Source organism: Schistocerca serialis, chromosome 9, assembly GCF_023864345.2.
Source record: "Schistocerca serialis cubense isolate TAMUIC-IGC-003099 chromosome 9, iqSchSeri2.2, whole genome shotgun sequence".
Classification (NCBI taxonomy): domain Eukaryota; kingdom Metazoa; phylum Arthropoda; class Insecta; order Orthoptera; family Acrididae; genus Schistocerca; species Schistocerca serialis.
The window spans coordinates 58,427,038-58,442,182 of record NC_064646.1 but is presented as its reverse complement, the minus strand read 5'-3'; the positions used below and the strand labels follow the sequence as shown (position 1 = coordinate 58,442,182).

General features: G+C 39.0%; 1 protein-coding gene across 1 annotated transcript in view; it reads left to right on the top strand.

Annotated features, from left to right (window-relative positions):
• LOC126418754 (alpha-tocopherol transfer protein-like) overlaps positions 1–15,145 on the top strand; it is a 176,092-nt gene that overhangs the window by 25,954 nt on the left and 134,993 nt on the right. The window contains exon 2 of the mRNA XM_050085679.1: positions 3,976–4,105. Within this exon, the coding sequence (XP_049941636.1) occupies positions 3,976–4,105 (130 nt within the window). The remainder of the gene's footprint in view (positions 1–3,975; positions 4,106–15,145) is intronic.

Sequence of the window (15,145 nt, the reverse complement as noted above, 5' to 3'; positions counted from 1 at the left end):
ATAACCTTGGACACGCCTGCTTCGGGAAATCCTCTTCCACACTTTTCTCTGGGTACTTGTCATAACATTGCGTGGAGTACATACAGCAGAGAGTTATCATATATAGCAGATAATTTTTTTCGGCATGATTCAGCTTCCTTACAACCTGTTCAGTTGTAATCCACAACGATGGGAAATTCTGAGACAGTGTTTTGGCCTTTCTTTATATTCCATGTCTGATGCCCCTTGCGGTGCTCAGATTGACACTGCAAAACCAACTGCTGCTCGCTTGAATAATAGTGCTATTGAAACTCAGTTAAATTTGTCAGTTAGAACGCGTTGTATAGGGTGAGGGGTTTTGGATTATGTGAGATATTCAGTGTTGAGCAATATCATCAATGTAGGCTAATGTTGTTGGTACCAATTGGCTACAAAAACAAGTTACAAGAAGCTCGATATACTACCATTAACGGTGAGGTGAAACACTTAATGAGCTCTTAACATTTTAATGTTCGGATAATAAGTTGCCGTCTCTTTAATCTAAGAATAGATGATCAATGCAGCTAGCCGCTATCTCTGTGTAATGTCTTGTCTGTATAGACGTCTATCTGTTGTCTTTAAGATCCCTTCACCTTCACACACAAGTCTATACAGGCCCTCCCAGTTCTTGGCTGATCCATGATAAGACAGGCGAAAACTTAGACTAATGGAGGATTATTAGTGTTATCTCTCTTTTCATTCGCTCTCTCTTTCTCTCCTTTATCTATGTATAGTTTTTAATATAAGATTTCATTACGTGACATAGTGATGAAAAGAATCCATCAAATAGAATCTTTGGTGGAGTCCTTCGTCTTGGTAAGCAGTGGCTGGCTTGCTGTAAGATATCTTTACATTTATTATTACTGTTAAACACTGCAGTCAGTCGTGAGAATCAATCGTTCGGACAATTTGTTCCTTTTACGAAAGATTGCGAATTCCAGATGTGTACGAAGCCTTTTTGGACGATTTTACACACACACACACACACACACACACACACACACACACACACACACACACACAGTGATTGCAGGCTCTCTTCGACACAGCTGAAACTTCCGCACTAATTACAGGGCCAACGTGATCAACAAATGATTCGGAAAAAAAACTCTTTCGTTCATTCACTCCAGAACAAAAGTCACAAACCTTATTTATGGAGGAAATCGTGTATTAAATCCATCTCCATTACATGTCCAGATCTCCGGTGATTCCACGCCTTAATTATTTTCCTTTTACAATCTTTCTCTTCAAAACAAACCGCTAGCGGCACGAATGTTTATTGGCTCGCTTTAGCGAGAGGAAAAACAGAATATGTATCTCTCAGAAACACGTCAATCCCTCAACAGATACTCCAGAAGCTGTACTAGTTACCCCTCTAACAACCATGGAGAATGCATATATGCATATCTGCTATTTCAAAGAATAAATGCACTAGAAAATACTTTGGCGTCGACGAGCTGTCGCCGCATATATTACTAGAAAATCAGATCAGATAACTTTTCCAAAGTGAATGAATGTGAATGGTTTGATTGAAAATCATTAATTGGTGCGTGGTAGAGGGTATTTGCTGTGGGGACATTACAAGCTTATCAAATAGCTCAATATATCTTGGTGAAAATTGACACCGTACGTCATGAATCTAAAGTTGTAGCCCTGTATTTCTAAAGTTGTTGCGCATTGACATCTTGAAGTGGATTGGCGTGAACTCAAATTTTTTAAACATAAATATTTTTGTCATTGTTGAGAATCTAGTGTCTAACATGAAAACCTGAAGATTTTAGATAAAACACTTGGATTTCTATGAAAATATACAAAGATAACAATCAGATTGATGAGACATGCAAGCTATTTATCAACGAATATTATGTCACAACACATTTACAGGAATAAATTATATATCTGAAAACAGTTCACAGTTCAAAGTTTGGCCACATTACTTGGGATCCATTAGACCTCTTCAACAGGATCCCAGAGTTTAAAATTCCAAGCTTATTTCCAAATGGTTTTGAAGCTATGCACATATTTTATTCTTTCAGTGAGTGTAGCTCCGTCTCGTGTTAAGAATTCCCAGATGAACTATGCGTCAACATGATCTCACAGATCCACCTGAATAGAGTTTCTCTAATCAACCAGCCTTTAATGCTGTGGTTGAAACACATCATAAAGGTCCTTGGGTGTGGTCTTAGGTTCCTGATTACTGTCTTCATCACTACTTTTCAAACCAATATTTATTACTATTACTTCAGGCACCCCTCCATAGAAACGTCATGGTGCTTGTATTCTTTAACGAAATACTTAACCATTGCACCGTCATTCACCAGATTCTCACAGTGGGAAATTAGAGACACAGTTTAAGACTTTTTTTTTACTACATTCCAAATGTTTTTTGACTGCAAAAGTACATTATACAACGTGTCACAACTACTTCTAGTTCTCTGAAATAATAGAGGGCACTAGTCAAACATTTTTGTTCATGAAGACATATGCAGAAACGTGTAGTTCTGAAGTTGCACTGGGATGAAGGAAGCTCTATACTGTAATAAGTATGGGAAGGGTTTCAATGCAAAACTAGTGTCAAATTTAGAGCACTATCTTAGCAATGACACTTCAGCAGTTTTGCTACAAACTGTTTTCTACGAAATCATCATAATTATATTTAATATTGCAATTATATTTACAAATTGTGTTTAAGTTTGTAGATACCGCGATCCATGGTAAATGATCGAAAATGTGTGTGGAAATCAGAAATATGAATGCAGGAAGTGTGCACGGGAAAAATAGGTACTGGAGACAGTGTCAGTCTGTAATTGGAAAGTCTCTTTCCGGACTTTCGCAGATAAAGAATCTTACGTATTTTAAAACCTAAAATCAAGTAAACAAATTTTTTCACATAAGATATTTTGTTACGTATAACAAACTTCGGTAGTTCTTAGTTTATGTGGTAAGGATAAAGGCTGAAAGAATAACATCTAAAATTTGAATGATGAGCACTGGCTTTTCATAGGAAACGTAGCATTTGCAGACACTGTATTATTGATAAGTAATGTTTATGTTGAAATCGTCTACCACATCAAACGATTAGGATAAAGTGTGTGTAAACTTTCTGCTCTACATCGGAACACTTCGCGCTATTCCTTCTGGGACGCATGCTCTCTAAAGGCAGTGCAATGGCGTGTCACAGTCTATGTAGCTTCCTCGAATGTTTACAGGATCTGTAACACAGGAAAACACGACGTCCAACACGGAATCGAACTTAGTTCTGTTAACAGTTGTTCGATGATACACGTGTGTACCACCGCACGTTTTTCAACCCATTACGCCATCAACGACTGTCAGGTCGCTGGAATTCCTCTCGTATCACAGTACACATTACAGTTGTGAATATACGTTTACCGTTCAATAAGAAAGAACATTTATTCTATTTCATCCCAATAAGTATTTTTTGTGTATCTACAATATTCCCCGAATTATGTTTAAACCATCTCAAACCTTCATCATGACTAAAACTGGTTTTTTATATCTGGATCTGGGGCCAAATCACACGTCCTACCCGTGTCACAGTCCTGGTTCTCAGGGGCCCAGTCAGCGATGACAACAGACATTTTAGCTGAAGGATGAAAACCTCCAAAAAGCTGGGCATTCATATGAGTTAAAAGCAACCCGCCGCTAATGAGAATGCAATATTTAAACGTCTATAATCGAGCAAATAACCACATTTATCCTTTTCCAACGTTTCTGAAAGTTTCTGTGATCATCACGGACCATATATATATTTGACGCATTGTGTATGTGGGAGGTTGTAAAAGCGCTGAAGATGAACATTTTGGCAATAAAAAAAGGCTATGTAAAGTGAGAGATCCACTATGAACTGCCTACAGTACTGACTAAATAAGGTACTGTGCCACCGAGTTCTTTTTGTCTATCTCGTATGAAATACTTTTCGTGTTGCCGTTGCAGATGGATTTGACACCCGAACTTCAGAAGAGAGCTGAGCAGGACCTGAACGAGGACCCCAGGAGGCGAGGCGAGGACATAAAGCACATCAGGGACTGGCTCAGCAAGCAACCACACATTAAATCCAGGACAGGTGAGTTGCAGAAAGTATATGCTAAGCCGCACCAGATGTGTCAAAGGCAGGGAGGGATTAGCGAAATGAAGTTTCCCTATGTCACTGGAGTACTTGCAGCGAGTGCTTAAATTGCGGCAACGCATATGACTAAAGCGATCAGTGGTGCAGTGTTTCCAACAACAGAGTGACTAACTTAAAGTGCTCATGAACGTCCTGAACTAGGCTGCCCAGACGGCGATGTAAAGTAAATCAGAGGAAGGAAGAATGTTACCAGAATCTGAGCTGGGTGAGGAGGGAGGGCGTTAAGTGGGGCGAGGACTGGAAGTAACTAATAAGACTTAGTTACCGAAATAAAACTCAAAACTATTGAAATACTGTTTTTATTCATTAACAAACTAACAGTATCACTTCACAACTGGCACCTACGTCTTGCGAAGTTGTTATTAAGAGAGTATAGTTCGTAAGAGACACGTATTTTCTGTCAGGAAGGTACTCTTCATGTTGCCTGGTAACACAAAACCATCACGAACTGGAGGCAGAAGGCTACTGGACTCTTTTAGGATCCAAAGCCTTCTGGCATTCACGGTAGCAACGGGAATATCTGGGAACGGTGAAAGAGTTGGTTGACACCTCACGACAGATTGCTCCGGGTACACTTTGTGGCGAAATAAACAAAAAAATTTATTGTTTTTTAACTTTAGAATTTTTTAAAGGCTTTTTTACGGATTGTATTGACTGGCTTGAATGCGGACAAATACAGTGCTGCGTGAAATATGCCTGTAATATAATTTACCATTCCGATTAATTACATTTTGAATTCTACGTCATTGTTGATTTAATCAGAGTTCTCACCTTAGACGTAGAATTAGTCCTTCTGCCACAATATTAATTCATCAGTCGCAATCGAAGCTCTTCTCTTTGTTGACCGTGTGTATCTTCCTAAGTCGGCATCGGTTCACTTCACGAAGACGGTGGAAACCAAGGAATACAATGCTACGTTGCTTTAAATAATTTTCGTAACACTTCGATACTTCTCACTATTTTTTTATTCACAAGACAATAAAACTTGCTCAGCTCGTCGCACAAACCATAATTACTAACAATATGGCTGCCTTTCTGCACACACCAAAAATTACGTCCATCCTCCACGAGGCAACAATCGAAAGTGTCCCTTAGCTCCTTCTTGGAGTATGAAACAAAAGAGAATCCAATGTGAACATTACAAAGATTATAACCTACATGCCTCTCAATTTAATCTTTGGCGCAGCCTTTAAGGTATTGTATGTCTCTGCGTCGGAATGTGTCATTACAACTGCCCCCCTACTGTATACTCTCAGTAGAAAATTTTATTTGGTTGACAGGATACAGTAGTCGACCTTGCAATTCATAGGTTTGGGGGTCTTTTATTTCCAAACTTCATTTCTATTGTCTCATTTTCATGGCACTGTGAATTCTTTGGTATTACTAAGTGTGCGTCAGTTTTTTGGTATACTTATGCTAATATTTACAAACCTTAATCCTAATATACAAAGTTTTGGTCAATACTAAGAAAACATCATGTGGTAAAGTTTGTACAATAAAATATACAATGAATACAACGTTATTTACAAATGTTTCCTTCCTCATCAGAGGTGAAAATTAAGTCCTTGTATTGCCTTCTGTATTTATTCTGAGGCGACGAGCTTTGTTCGCTAGGCCCAATGTTGAATATGGGCGGGTGATACTCGCGCCTGATTGTTTGGTCGTCCGTTAGCGGGCGAAGTTGGTTGAATGCACGCGCCCGTGCACTGAATATACACCGACGTGCGGGTACCGTCGAGACTTCCGAACCTCAGCATCCGTGTGCTTTTGTAGTTCCTTCCAGTACTTAGACTGGATACGACGAGGTACACTGGAATATGTGCCCCGCAGAACACACCACACTATGTGCGAGGCGGAGGGCGATCCCGTCGATGCAACTCCAGGTAAGAAGCGTACCATGTCAAACTTGTTTGGCATTGTCCTTTCCTATTGTGACGCCATGGGTCGTTTGACGATACAAGCTTCAATTTTCGATGTCACTTGTTTAGGCTCGCTGGCACTTGTAACGTAGCACTGCTTTGCACAATTTTAATTTCTACCCAAACCACTCTTACAGCGAGTATTGCGATCGAAACTTTCTTTTACACTACACTTTTTTTTCGCATTAACCCCTTTTACCTATTGTACCGAGATTCATTTTCCTCAATACTTCTGGTCAATGTACATAATTATTCACGAATTTGTAAGTCACGGGACTTGGTATGAAGTACAATGTACATCACATACAATGGAATAACATATAATACATACAATACATTGTTTACATTAACTACATGAAAAAACTATCGACTAAAATGGAAAAATTTTTTGACCACTCATAGTGGCTTCTTCGTCTTGGATTTTACTGACACACACATACGCCTTTTCCATTAATCTGTTAGAAGGAACAAGTCCTTTGTTTTCCTTCTTGAACTCGAGTATAAGTTAAGGTTTACCTCCGCTACGTATTCTTCATACGCAACGACATGCATCAGCATGCAGAGAATACACCTGTAGCCGCTCCACTGAAGCTTGGGAAGGGAATTTTCTACCTTCTACTTAGGGTAGTGGCAACGACTACGTGTATGCTGCGGTTTTTTACGTATAAAATCTGAAAATGCACGAAATAATCATTTATATGCCGCATAACCCTAGTATGTACAGTGTTTTGGGCGTAAGCACATTCTGGTGTGCTTGTAAATCATTAACCCTAATAAAACTTCATACCTTAACATGGACATATAAACAAAATCTTGATGTTCAGGGTGTAGCTACTATTAATATGTACAGTGTTTCATAATAGCGGCACGCCCTTGTGTGCGTGTATCATCTTCAATTAAAGTGCGCTTATAGGCGTCTTGTGTTATCATGGGAGAAAAAATACAGACATTTTAATACATCGGTTGTCATGAAAATCTATGTACACGAATAATCCGACTTTCATAGCTTCAGTGCAGCATGAAATTCTGTATGACTTTTTTTTTTCATAGTTTATTTTATAGACGATTCCTTTGCTTACAGGTCGTCCATCACACTACTTACCTGTTTCTCGTACAGCGGCGATATCATTTTCATTCTTTGTGACTGTAAATCGTTATATGTATGAAAGATATAATTTTAACATGATTTATCCTTTCATGTTTCAAGTGGGTAAAGTAATTCATACCTTCCTTGTGCATACATGAGTGAAGCATCGCTAATGTTGCACTTTGTATCAGGTTTTTCGTGTTTCCTCGTAAAATCGTAGAGTCTTACGGTTTTAATTAAGTTATTTCTTGATGTTAGGTATACATGTTTATAAGAGGTTGTCTTAGTTTAATTTTCCTTAAACACTTCTATGTTGTTTAGGTTCCGTACATGTACAGAGCTTCTTCCGCCTTCCACACATTCATACATACGTTTATACACACAAAAAATATCTACCACTATAATATACACATTGCTGGTGGGGCCCTTTTTCGGTACCCTGCACCATTCCCTCAATATTCCAAAATAATTCAGGGTGTGCTGAGCATCGTCCCCCTCATACTAATAATACTTACAACTAAATATTTCTTCTTACATACATAACTGCCTTACAGTCCATTAATGCGCAACATTCCCTATTTTCCTCCTTTACACTTTAGCTTTCGTACATGTACCCTCGTGTATAGCTTATATATTCTACAAAGTTGTTTGCTGAGTGCTTTAGGTGTTTCCTAACGTTGTGTTTCTCTCTCTATAAATCCTAGGTATTTGTTTTGAGAGCGATTCCGTTCATTACTCACGCTGCATAGATCTGTTTATTATTTTCCTATTTTAAAGCTTGTCATTCTTTTCCTTAGTCACAAAAATTCACACGTTTACCTTGTTGTTCATTCTGAAAATAGCTAGCTACTGTGTAATGTAAATGTATGCGTTATCTCTTTGCTTTCCTCTTTGCTGCTTTTTCCCTATATGTAATTGTTTTTTGTTCTCGTGTACATAGCCTTTCTTCCGGTTATATATCTGCATTATTTGTTTATTTATTTTCTATTTTCTTTCTCCTTCTGTACAAGCTAAGATTTTTACTCAGTATAATATATTACAATACCGTCCATGACCAGTATGTACTTGTATGTTCACTTTTATTAGTAGTACCAGCTTATAATTAAATTTTCTGAACTACTATTTACAAGACTTGTGTACCATTTTCTTTCTTGTTTTCGAATGGCTTTCATCTCTGTGTCTCATAGTAAGCATGGTCTCAAAACTTTTAAACGTTCCGCGCAAGCGCGCTTATGTACCACGACTGGACTGTATGCGCGGGGAAAACTCTGCATTGTTGGTGAACATTATTCGTGATAGCAACCATCGTGTAATAGTCACGTGACGCCTGGACTCGACCGCGCATGCGCCTTCGCGCTTTGTATACACTCAGCTGATCGGACAGGCAAGGGGGAAGATTTCTCCCCGGCTCGCTGCCTACAGCGCGGCCAATGACCTCGTCTTGACATGCAGCTATCGCGTGCTCATGAGCTGAGCGTTGGATTGCAACTTCGACGCGTGGTTTGTTGCTCGTCTCAAGCGAACAAACTCTGACCTTCGCGCTAATTTGTCTTCGTTCCTCTCTCTTAAATAACTGAGTTAGACTACAAAAGTACCGTATGGTTTATTTTATAGTGTTAAAGACTCACAGGAACACATGTTCCATTAGATGTGGTTAACTATGCATTGTTCAGCTGGCATATGGCCCCCAGTTGATTACTAGTTTCGATGTTTAACTGAAATTTCAGTTATGTTTTCTAGTTTAATGCATGTTTTTCACTGACTGTCTTTTTCAATGTACTTCTTAAACTACGAACACCGGACTTACTTTTTTTTTTTTTTTTTTTTTTGTGTTCGCAAGTTTCTTAGGTTAATGACAGCAATTTTACTATGTGAGCCAAGGTTGTATAATTTCAATTTTGCTAAAATTATATATAACCTTTAATGAAAAACTTCATTGATATGCTTGTGGGGGTATAACCCTTTCATCTTGCCCGTTCGTGTGTTACCTAACAGATAACATCGTGGGTGGGGTTTGTCTATTATAATGAAAGGGCCATCATACAACGACTGCCACTTTTTGTTTAATGCCTTAATTTTAGAGGATTTTAGGTGGGTACGTAATAGTACTTCCTGTCCAATGTTAAATTCTGTAACCTTTCTTATCTTTTTGTTGAATTGTTTTTTCCTTATTTCTGCTTGTTCTTCCATCTGTAGTAATGCTTGACGTACCTTTTCGTCTAGTGTTATTTCCTTTGTGGCTAATTTAGGTAAAGGTTTAACCCATTCGTCAAGTTCTGTGCCTTGAAACATTAACTCTGTAGGTGTAAATCCTGTTGAAGGATGAATTATTTACAATATGCTGAAAGGGGGCTATGTATTCCACCCACTTTGTCTGTTTATTTGGTATATAAGTTCATATAAAGCGATTAAATTCTTTAAAATTTCTCTCAACCGGGCTCGATTCTGGGTGAAATTTGGATACCAATATATGTTTTGTTTTGCGATTCGAGAAATGTTTTCCATTTATTACTAGTGAAGTTTGTTGCATTATCAGTTAATATAATTTTCGGTTTTCCCACTAGTGGTATGTAGTCTTCTATCATGCGTTTGATTATTGATCCCGACAGTACTGCTTTTATAGCATACATTTTTAAGTACTTTGTGAAGACATCATAAAATGCGATCACATATCTAACTCCTCCCCTAGCTCGTGGATATGGTCCTGCTGCGTTCACGGAAACTAGTTCCCTTGGTCTAGTTGGAATGATAGGGTGTAATACGTCCAAACAAGATCTATTAAGATGTTTAACCTTCTGATATACTGTACACTTTTTTATTATTTGTTCAATCCTGCGTCTGAGGTTCGGGAAGTAACAATACGTTGATATTTTCGCTGTACATTTTGATACCCCATAGTGTCCCCATACTGTGTGTGTGTCTTATCAAATTGTCTATGTATTCTTCCGGGATGCAGATACACCAGGTGTTGGATTGTGGATAGCGCCTGTAGAAAAGAACATCGTTTGACATTGTGTAATATTGTTTCAATGTACTATTGTCATCTGCCTGCAGTTTTTGCATAACTTGTCTCCATCTATTGTCTTCCTTTTGTAGTTTGCCCATGTCTTTACACATCTTTCTGTAATATTGTTGAAATGGGCCATCATGCATCAGAAAACTCTAAAATCGGAAGTCTGTTCGATCAATTCATTGAACTCGCTCAAACCTTGTGGCAAGCGCGATAATGCGTCGGCAATTACATTCTGTTCACCCTTGATATAAACTATCTCGAAATCAAATTCCTGGAGGAATAAACACCAACGCGCAATCCGTTTGTGCAACAATTTGGATGTGAGTAAAAACGATAGTGCTTGATGGTCACAAAACACTCGTGTATGCCTTCCCCAGAGATAGTACTGAAACTTGCGGAAAGCCACACTACAGCTAACGCTTAAAGTTAAGTTGCCGAATAGGCTCTTTCACATTCCGTTAACGTTCTACTGGCAAAACTAATTATGTTTACTTTCTGTTTTCCATTATCATCTACTAATTGGAACAGACAAGAGCCTAATCCCTGACATGAGGCGTCCGTGCTCAAACAAAAGTTGTAGTTCATGTTAGGATGCTTCAGAATGGGTGCATTTATGAGTGCCTATTTGATTTTTACGAAATCTTCCTCACATTTTTCTGTCCACAACCATGTGTGGTTTTTCCTTAAAAGGTTGAGTAGGGAATCACTATTCAGTAACTGTTTGGGCACGAATTTTTCGAAAAAGACGTGAGCCCCAGAAAAGCTTTCAATTGTTTACGTGTTTGTGGTGAGGGGAAATATTTTATGGCATCAAGCTTTTTTTTGGATCTGGTAAAATTCCGCCTGGTGAAATAATGTGGCCTAAAAATTTTATTCGATCCCTTCCGAATTCGGACTTCTTAAAATTTGCTGTGACGTCATATTCTCGGAACTTTTGGAACACTTTGTGTACCAATTCTACATGCTCTTGCCAGGTCTCCGTGGCTATCAAGAGATCGTCTACACACAACGTCACTTTGCTAATCAGTTCTGGACCCAATACTCTATCTAAAGCCTCTATAAACACCCCAGCACTCACGTTGAGTCCAAATGGCAGTACTTGGAATTGATAGCTTCTGCCAGCATGAATGAACGCAGTATATTTTCTGCTATCACTATGTAGGGCTATTTGCCAATACGAAGCCTTCATGTCAACGGATGTTAAATACTTCACTCCATGAAATTTAAGCAATTGCTCATCTAAGTTCACCGGCCTAGTACGTATTGGTACGATGATCTTATTAATTTCCCGCGCATCAAGTACTAATCTGACTGACCCGTCAGGTTTGCTGACAGCTATGATGGGACTGCAGTACGGTGAATGCGAAGGTTCTATCACCTTCCACAGAACCATTCTATCTATTTCTTTGCGAACCGCTTCCTTCTTTGCCCATGGTATCGCATATGATTTATGGCAGTACGTTTTATGTGGGTAGACTTTCATTTTGTATTCATACTTTTTGATTATTGTCGGCTGTTTTCTAAAAATGTCTCGGTATTCATAAATAAGATCTGATAGTTCATTTTGTTGAGTTTCTGAAAGACAAGTGGATTTCACTACCTTCTCGTGGGCGGCCTGTTCGTTAATTATTTCCGTGTCTAATTGTTCGGGGAAAGGAATATCTATCAATAAAACTTGTGGGTAAACTAATTTTACTTCAGCTTGTTTCTGTAATTGGCCATTACGATCTATTGTTGACTTTACAAGATTGACCTTCACACTACGACTGCCCACTCGGAAATAGCAAAGTCCACTGCCTATGTCGATGTTCACTTTATACTGCCGGAAAACTTCCATGCCTAAAATACAATTGACGATTAACTTGTCAACGATTAACAATGTACAGTTTATCGTGACATCGCTAATGGTAACAGGTATTTGCGTCTGCCACTTAATACTTCTTGACTTGTTACCTATAGCTGTCAAGATTTTACAATTTTCCGTTGGCAACACTGGTACTTTTAATACTTTCGAAACTTCTTTAAATAAACTGTTAGAAATAATATTCGTAGATGCGCCTGTATCTAAAATTACGTTGGTAATTATAGTTCCTATCTTTGCTGTTATTACAGCCTGCACGAGGTCACTTACCTTGTCCGGTGCTTTCATCTCTTCTTCACATAGATCATCTTCTACGGTCGCATCCTGATCATATCTTAAAAATAATTGTTCAAGATGTAATGTGTGCTTGTTTGTGCCCCCTGTTGTCAAATCGGTCGGCCGGTGGGGCTCATTGCGACCGATTGTTGTTTACCGGGGGAGACAACGGCGTTGCTTCAGTACTGTCCGTTACCTCTACGAAGTGTACTGAGTGGTTATTCTGTCGCCAATTAGTTTCCGGACCGCTGCGTGCAACATTTTCTTGCGACCGGCCGTCGCTATTCCTCCTTGGTCTGTCATTCCTATTACTGTAACTATTGTAATTTTCACTTGTGTGCCGCCTTTCATCACGCGGGCCTGACCAATCATTCACGTGATTTCTATCATTTCCATACCGGCGTGGACCGTAATCTGTACTATAGCTTCGGTCTTCACGTCTCTGTGGCGCCGAATTCCTCCGATTTCCGTAATTCCAGGTTCCATTATTTGGCCTTGTCGCATACGGATGCCAACTGTGTGGGTTTTGTCCACTGCCATTAAAATGATATCCGTTACCGTTGTTTTGATTGGTTCCGGAATATTCATTCCGATTACTTGTGCTCGGCTCTTCTTCGTATATTAGATCAATTGAGTCAAGCACGGAAAGAAAGTATTAAAGGTCGTTCTCCGGTATGGTTAACAATTTTTCGCGTAAGTTCGCGGGTAGTCTGTTTTTCAGAATTTTGAGAACATCTACGTGCGGTATTGGATTGTTCCAATACTTATTCAAGTACTTTTCGAAGTACTTTCTCAACCCGCCGTTTTTGAGGTTGAACGGTTGTGGGTTGAATACCTCACGTCGCAGTCTTTCTTGGACCCCAGCAGACCAATATTTCTCCAAGAAAGCCCGTTCAAATTGTTAGTAGGTGACGCACTGTTCAGCCATGTCTGTGGCCCACAAAAGTGCGTCGCCTTGTGTGAAGCCTACTACATATCTAATCTTCTGTGCCTCAGTCCAGTTTCTTGGTAAGACATTTTTAAATGCTCTTACAAATACGACTGGATGAGTTTTTATGGATTCTGTGGAGAAAACTGGAAACTGTCTGTTTCAACAGGCTCTCATCGACTAGAATCGTCGAGATGCAAGGCGACACGCCTACTGCCTGTTGCAGCACCGCGTTTGGCGAATAGCCATTGTTTGCCTGCGCCGGTGCGTGCACATACGCCGGACTGGGCGCGTGATGTTCTGCGTTATTGACATCGTAATCTGGCACGGGCGAATAAGTGTCGCGCTGCCTGTTCCTTGACGTAGGCAAGTCATTTGAAACATTCAGTCTACCAGCAATTTCCTTGCGTATTCTGTCCTCGGCTACTTTGATTTCATTACCTAATTTTTCAAAAAGTTTTGTTTCCCGGTCAGTTATTGATTCATTTACATTACCGTTTTCTAAAGTTTCATTTATTTTGATAATGTCCGCGTTGATACGTCGAGTCTCCTGTTTCAGAAAACCGACTTCTTCGTTAACTTTATTAACTTGGTCAGGTATTTCTTCACATGCGGACTGTACTCTTGTTAAATTTAATTGAATAGCCTGTACGTTTTCATGTATTTCTTTTTGTACGGTTTGTGTTTGATTGTGTGTTTCTACTATTTCTGACAGTTCCTGTTTGTTTGTAAGATCTGACAATTTCTTTTCTAAGTCATTTGCCAATACATTGTATACACTATTGACGGTTTTGATGACTTTGAAATCGATCAAAAGATCGAAGACATTGGCGAGTTTATTTAAGCGTTGATCGAAATGTCTGTGTATATTTTCAAATTGCGTGTTTACACTTGAAAACTGCTGTTGGAACCCAATTTCCATGTTTGACAATTTTGTGTTTGTCATGTTGTGGCTTATTTCTAGATTCGCCAGTTTTGTGTTCGTTGTGCTGTGACTCATCTTTAAATCAGATAATTGCTCGCTCACATTTGACATCAGACTATATAATGCCCCAAGCGTAACTGATGAAGCTTGTGTGTTGTTATTTATGCCATTATTTGTTGCCATTGTTTCTCTGCCACGCTCTGATTGAATCGAAACCGGGCTAGGTTCACTGATTTCACGCGAAATATTTTCATCTGATCTGGTAATCGATGCTTCATCGACTGTGCACAAGGTTTCATTTGCAAGTGGTTCGTTATTGTTAATCCCTGTGGAGTGCAATTGAATTGTATTTACTTCTAAATTATGTTGTGCTGAAAAACTAATTGTCATCATTTACGTCACTATTGTCAGAATCGGTGACGTGTCCATGAACATTTGTCAAATTAAAGTTCTCCGATTCCATTGTGGAGATATTATTTTTATCTGTACTTTACTGTTAATCTAAATCTTTAAATTCTCTCGCAGTTGAATTAATAAAAATATCTCGCGATTATTTGTTGCGCGTCGGAAATTTACAAGATGGCGCACTACGTCTTCTAATTCTGCGATTGTTGAACATAAAAAAGTAATTATCAAAGTGTAATTGTGTGTTGCCACAAACACTACAGGATTTTAATATGGAAAGGAAAAGGTTCTGCTTTAAGTGGAGCTAAGCCAAGGTGCAGCCACTGCATGCGTTTGCGCTTTCCTACCTTAATTCCGGCTGAGCTGCGTCACTCACGATTACGTTAGTTTTGTAACTCCTTGTCCTTGTTCCTTCTGGTTATTGTGCCATCCGTTTATACAGTTAATATTGTTTCACCTTATTCGTCATTTTCCATGTGCGTCATGTAACAGAGAAACAGTAATTAGTACAAGTACATTTGTAGCACAACAATGAAGTACTTACTCATTGTTCCACCAGCACT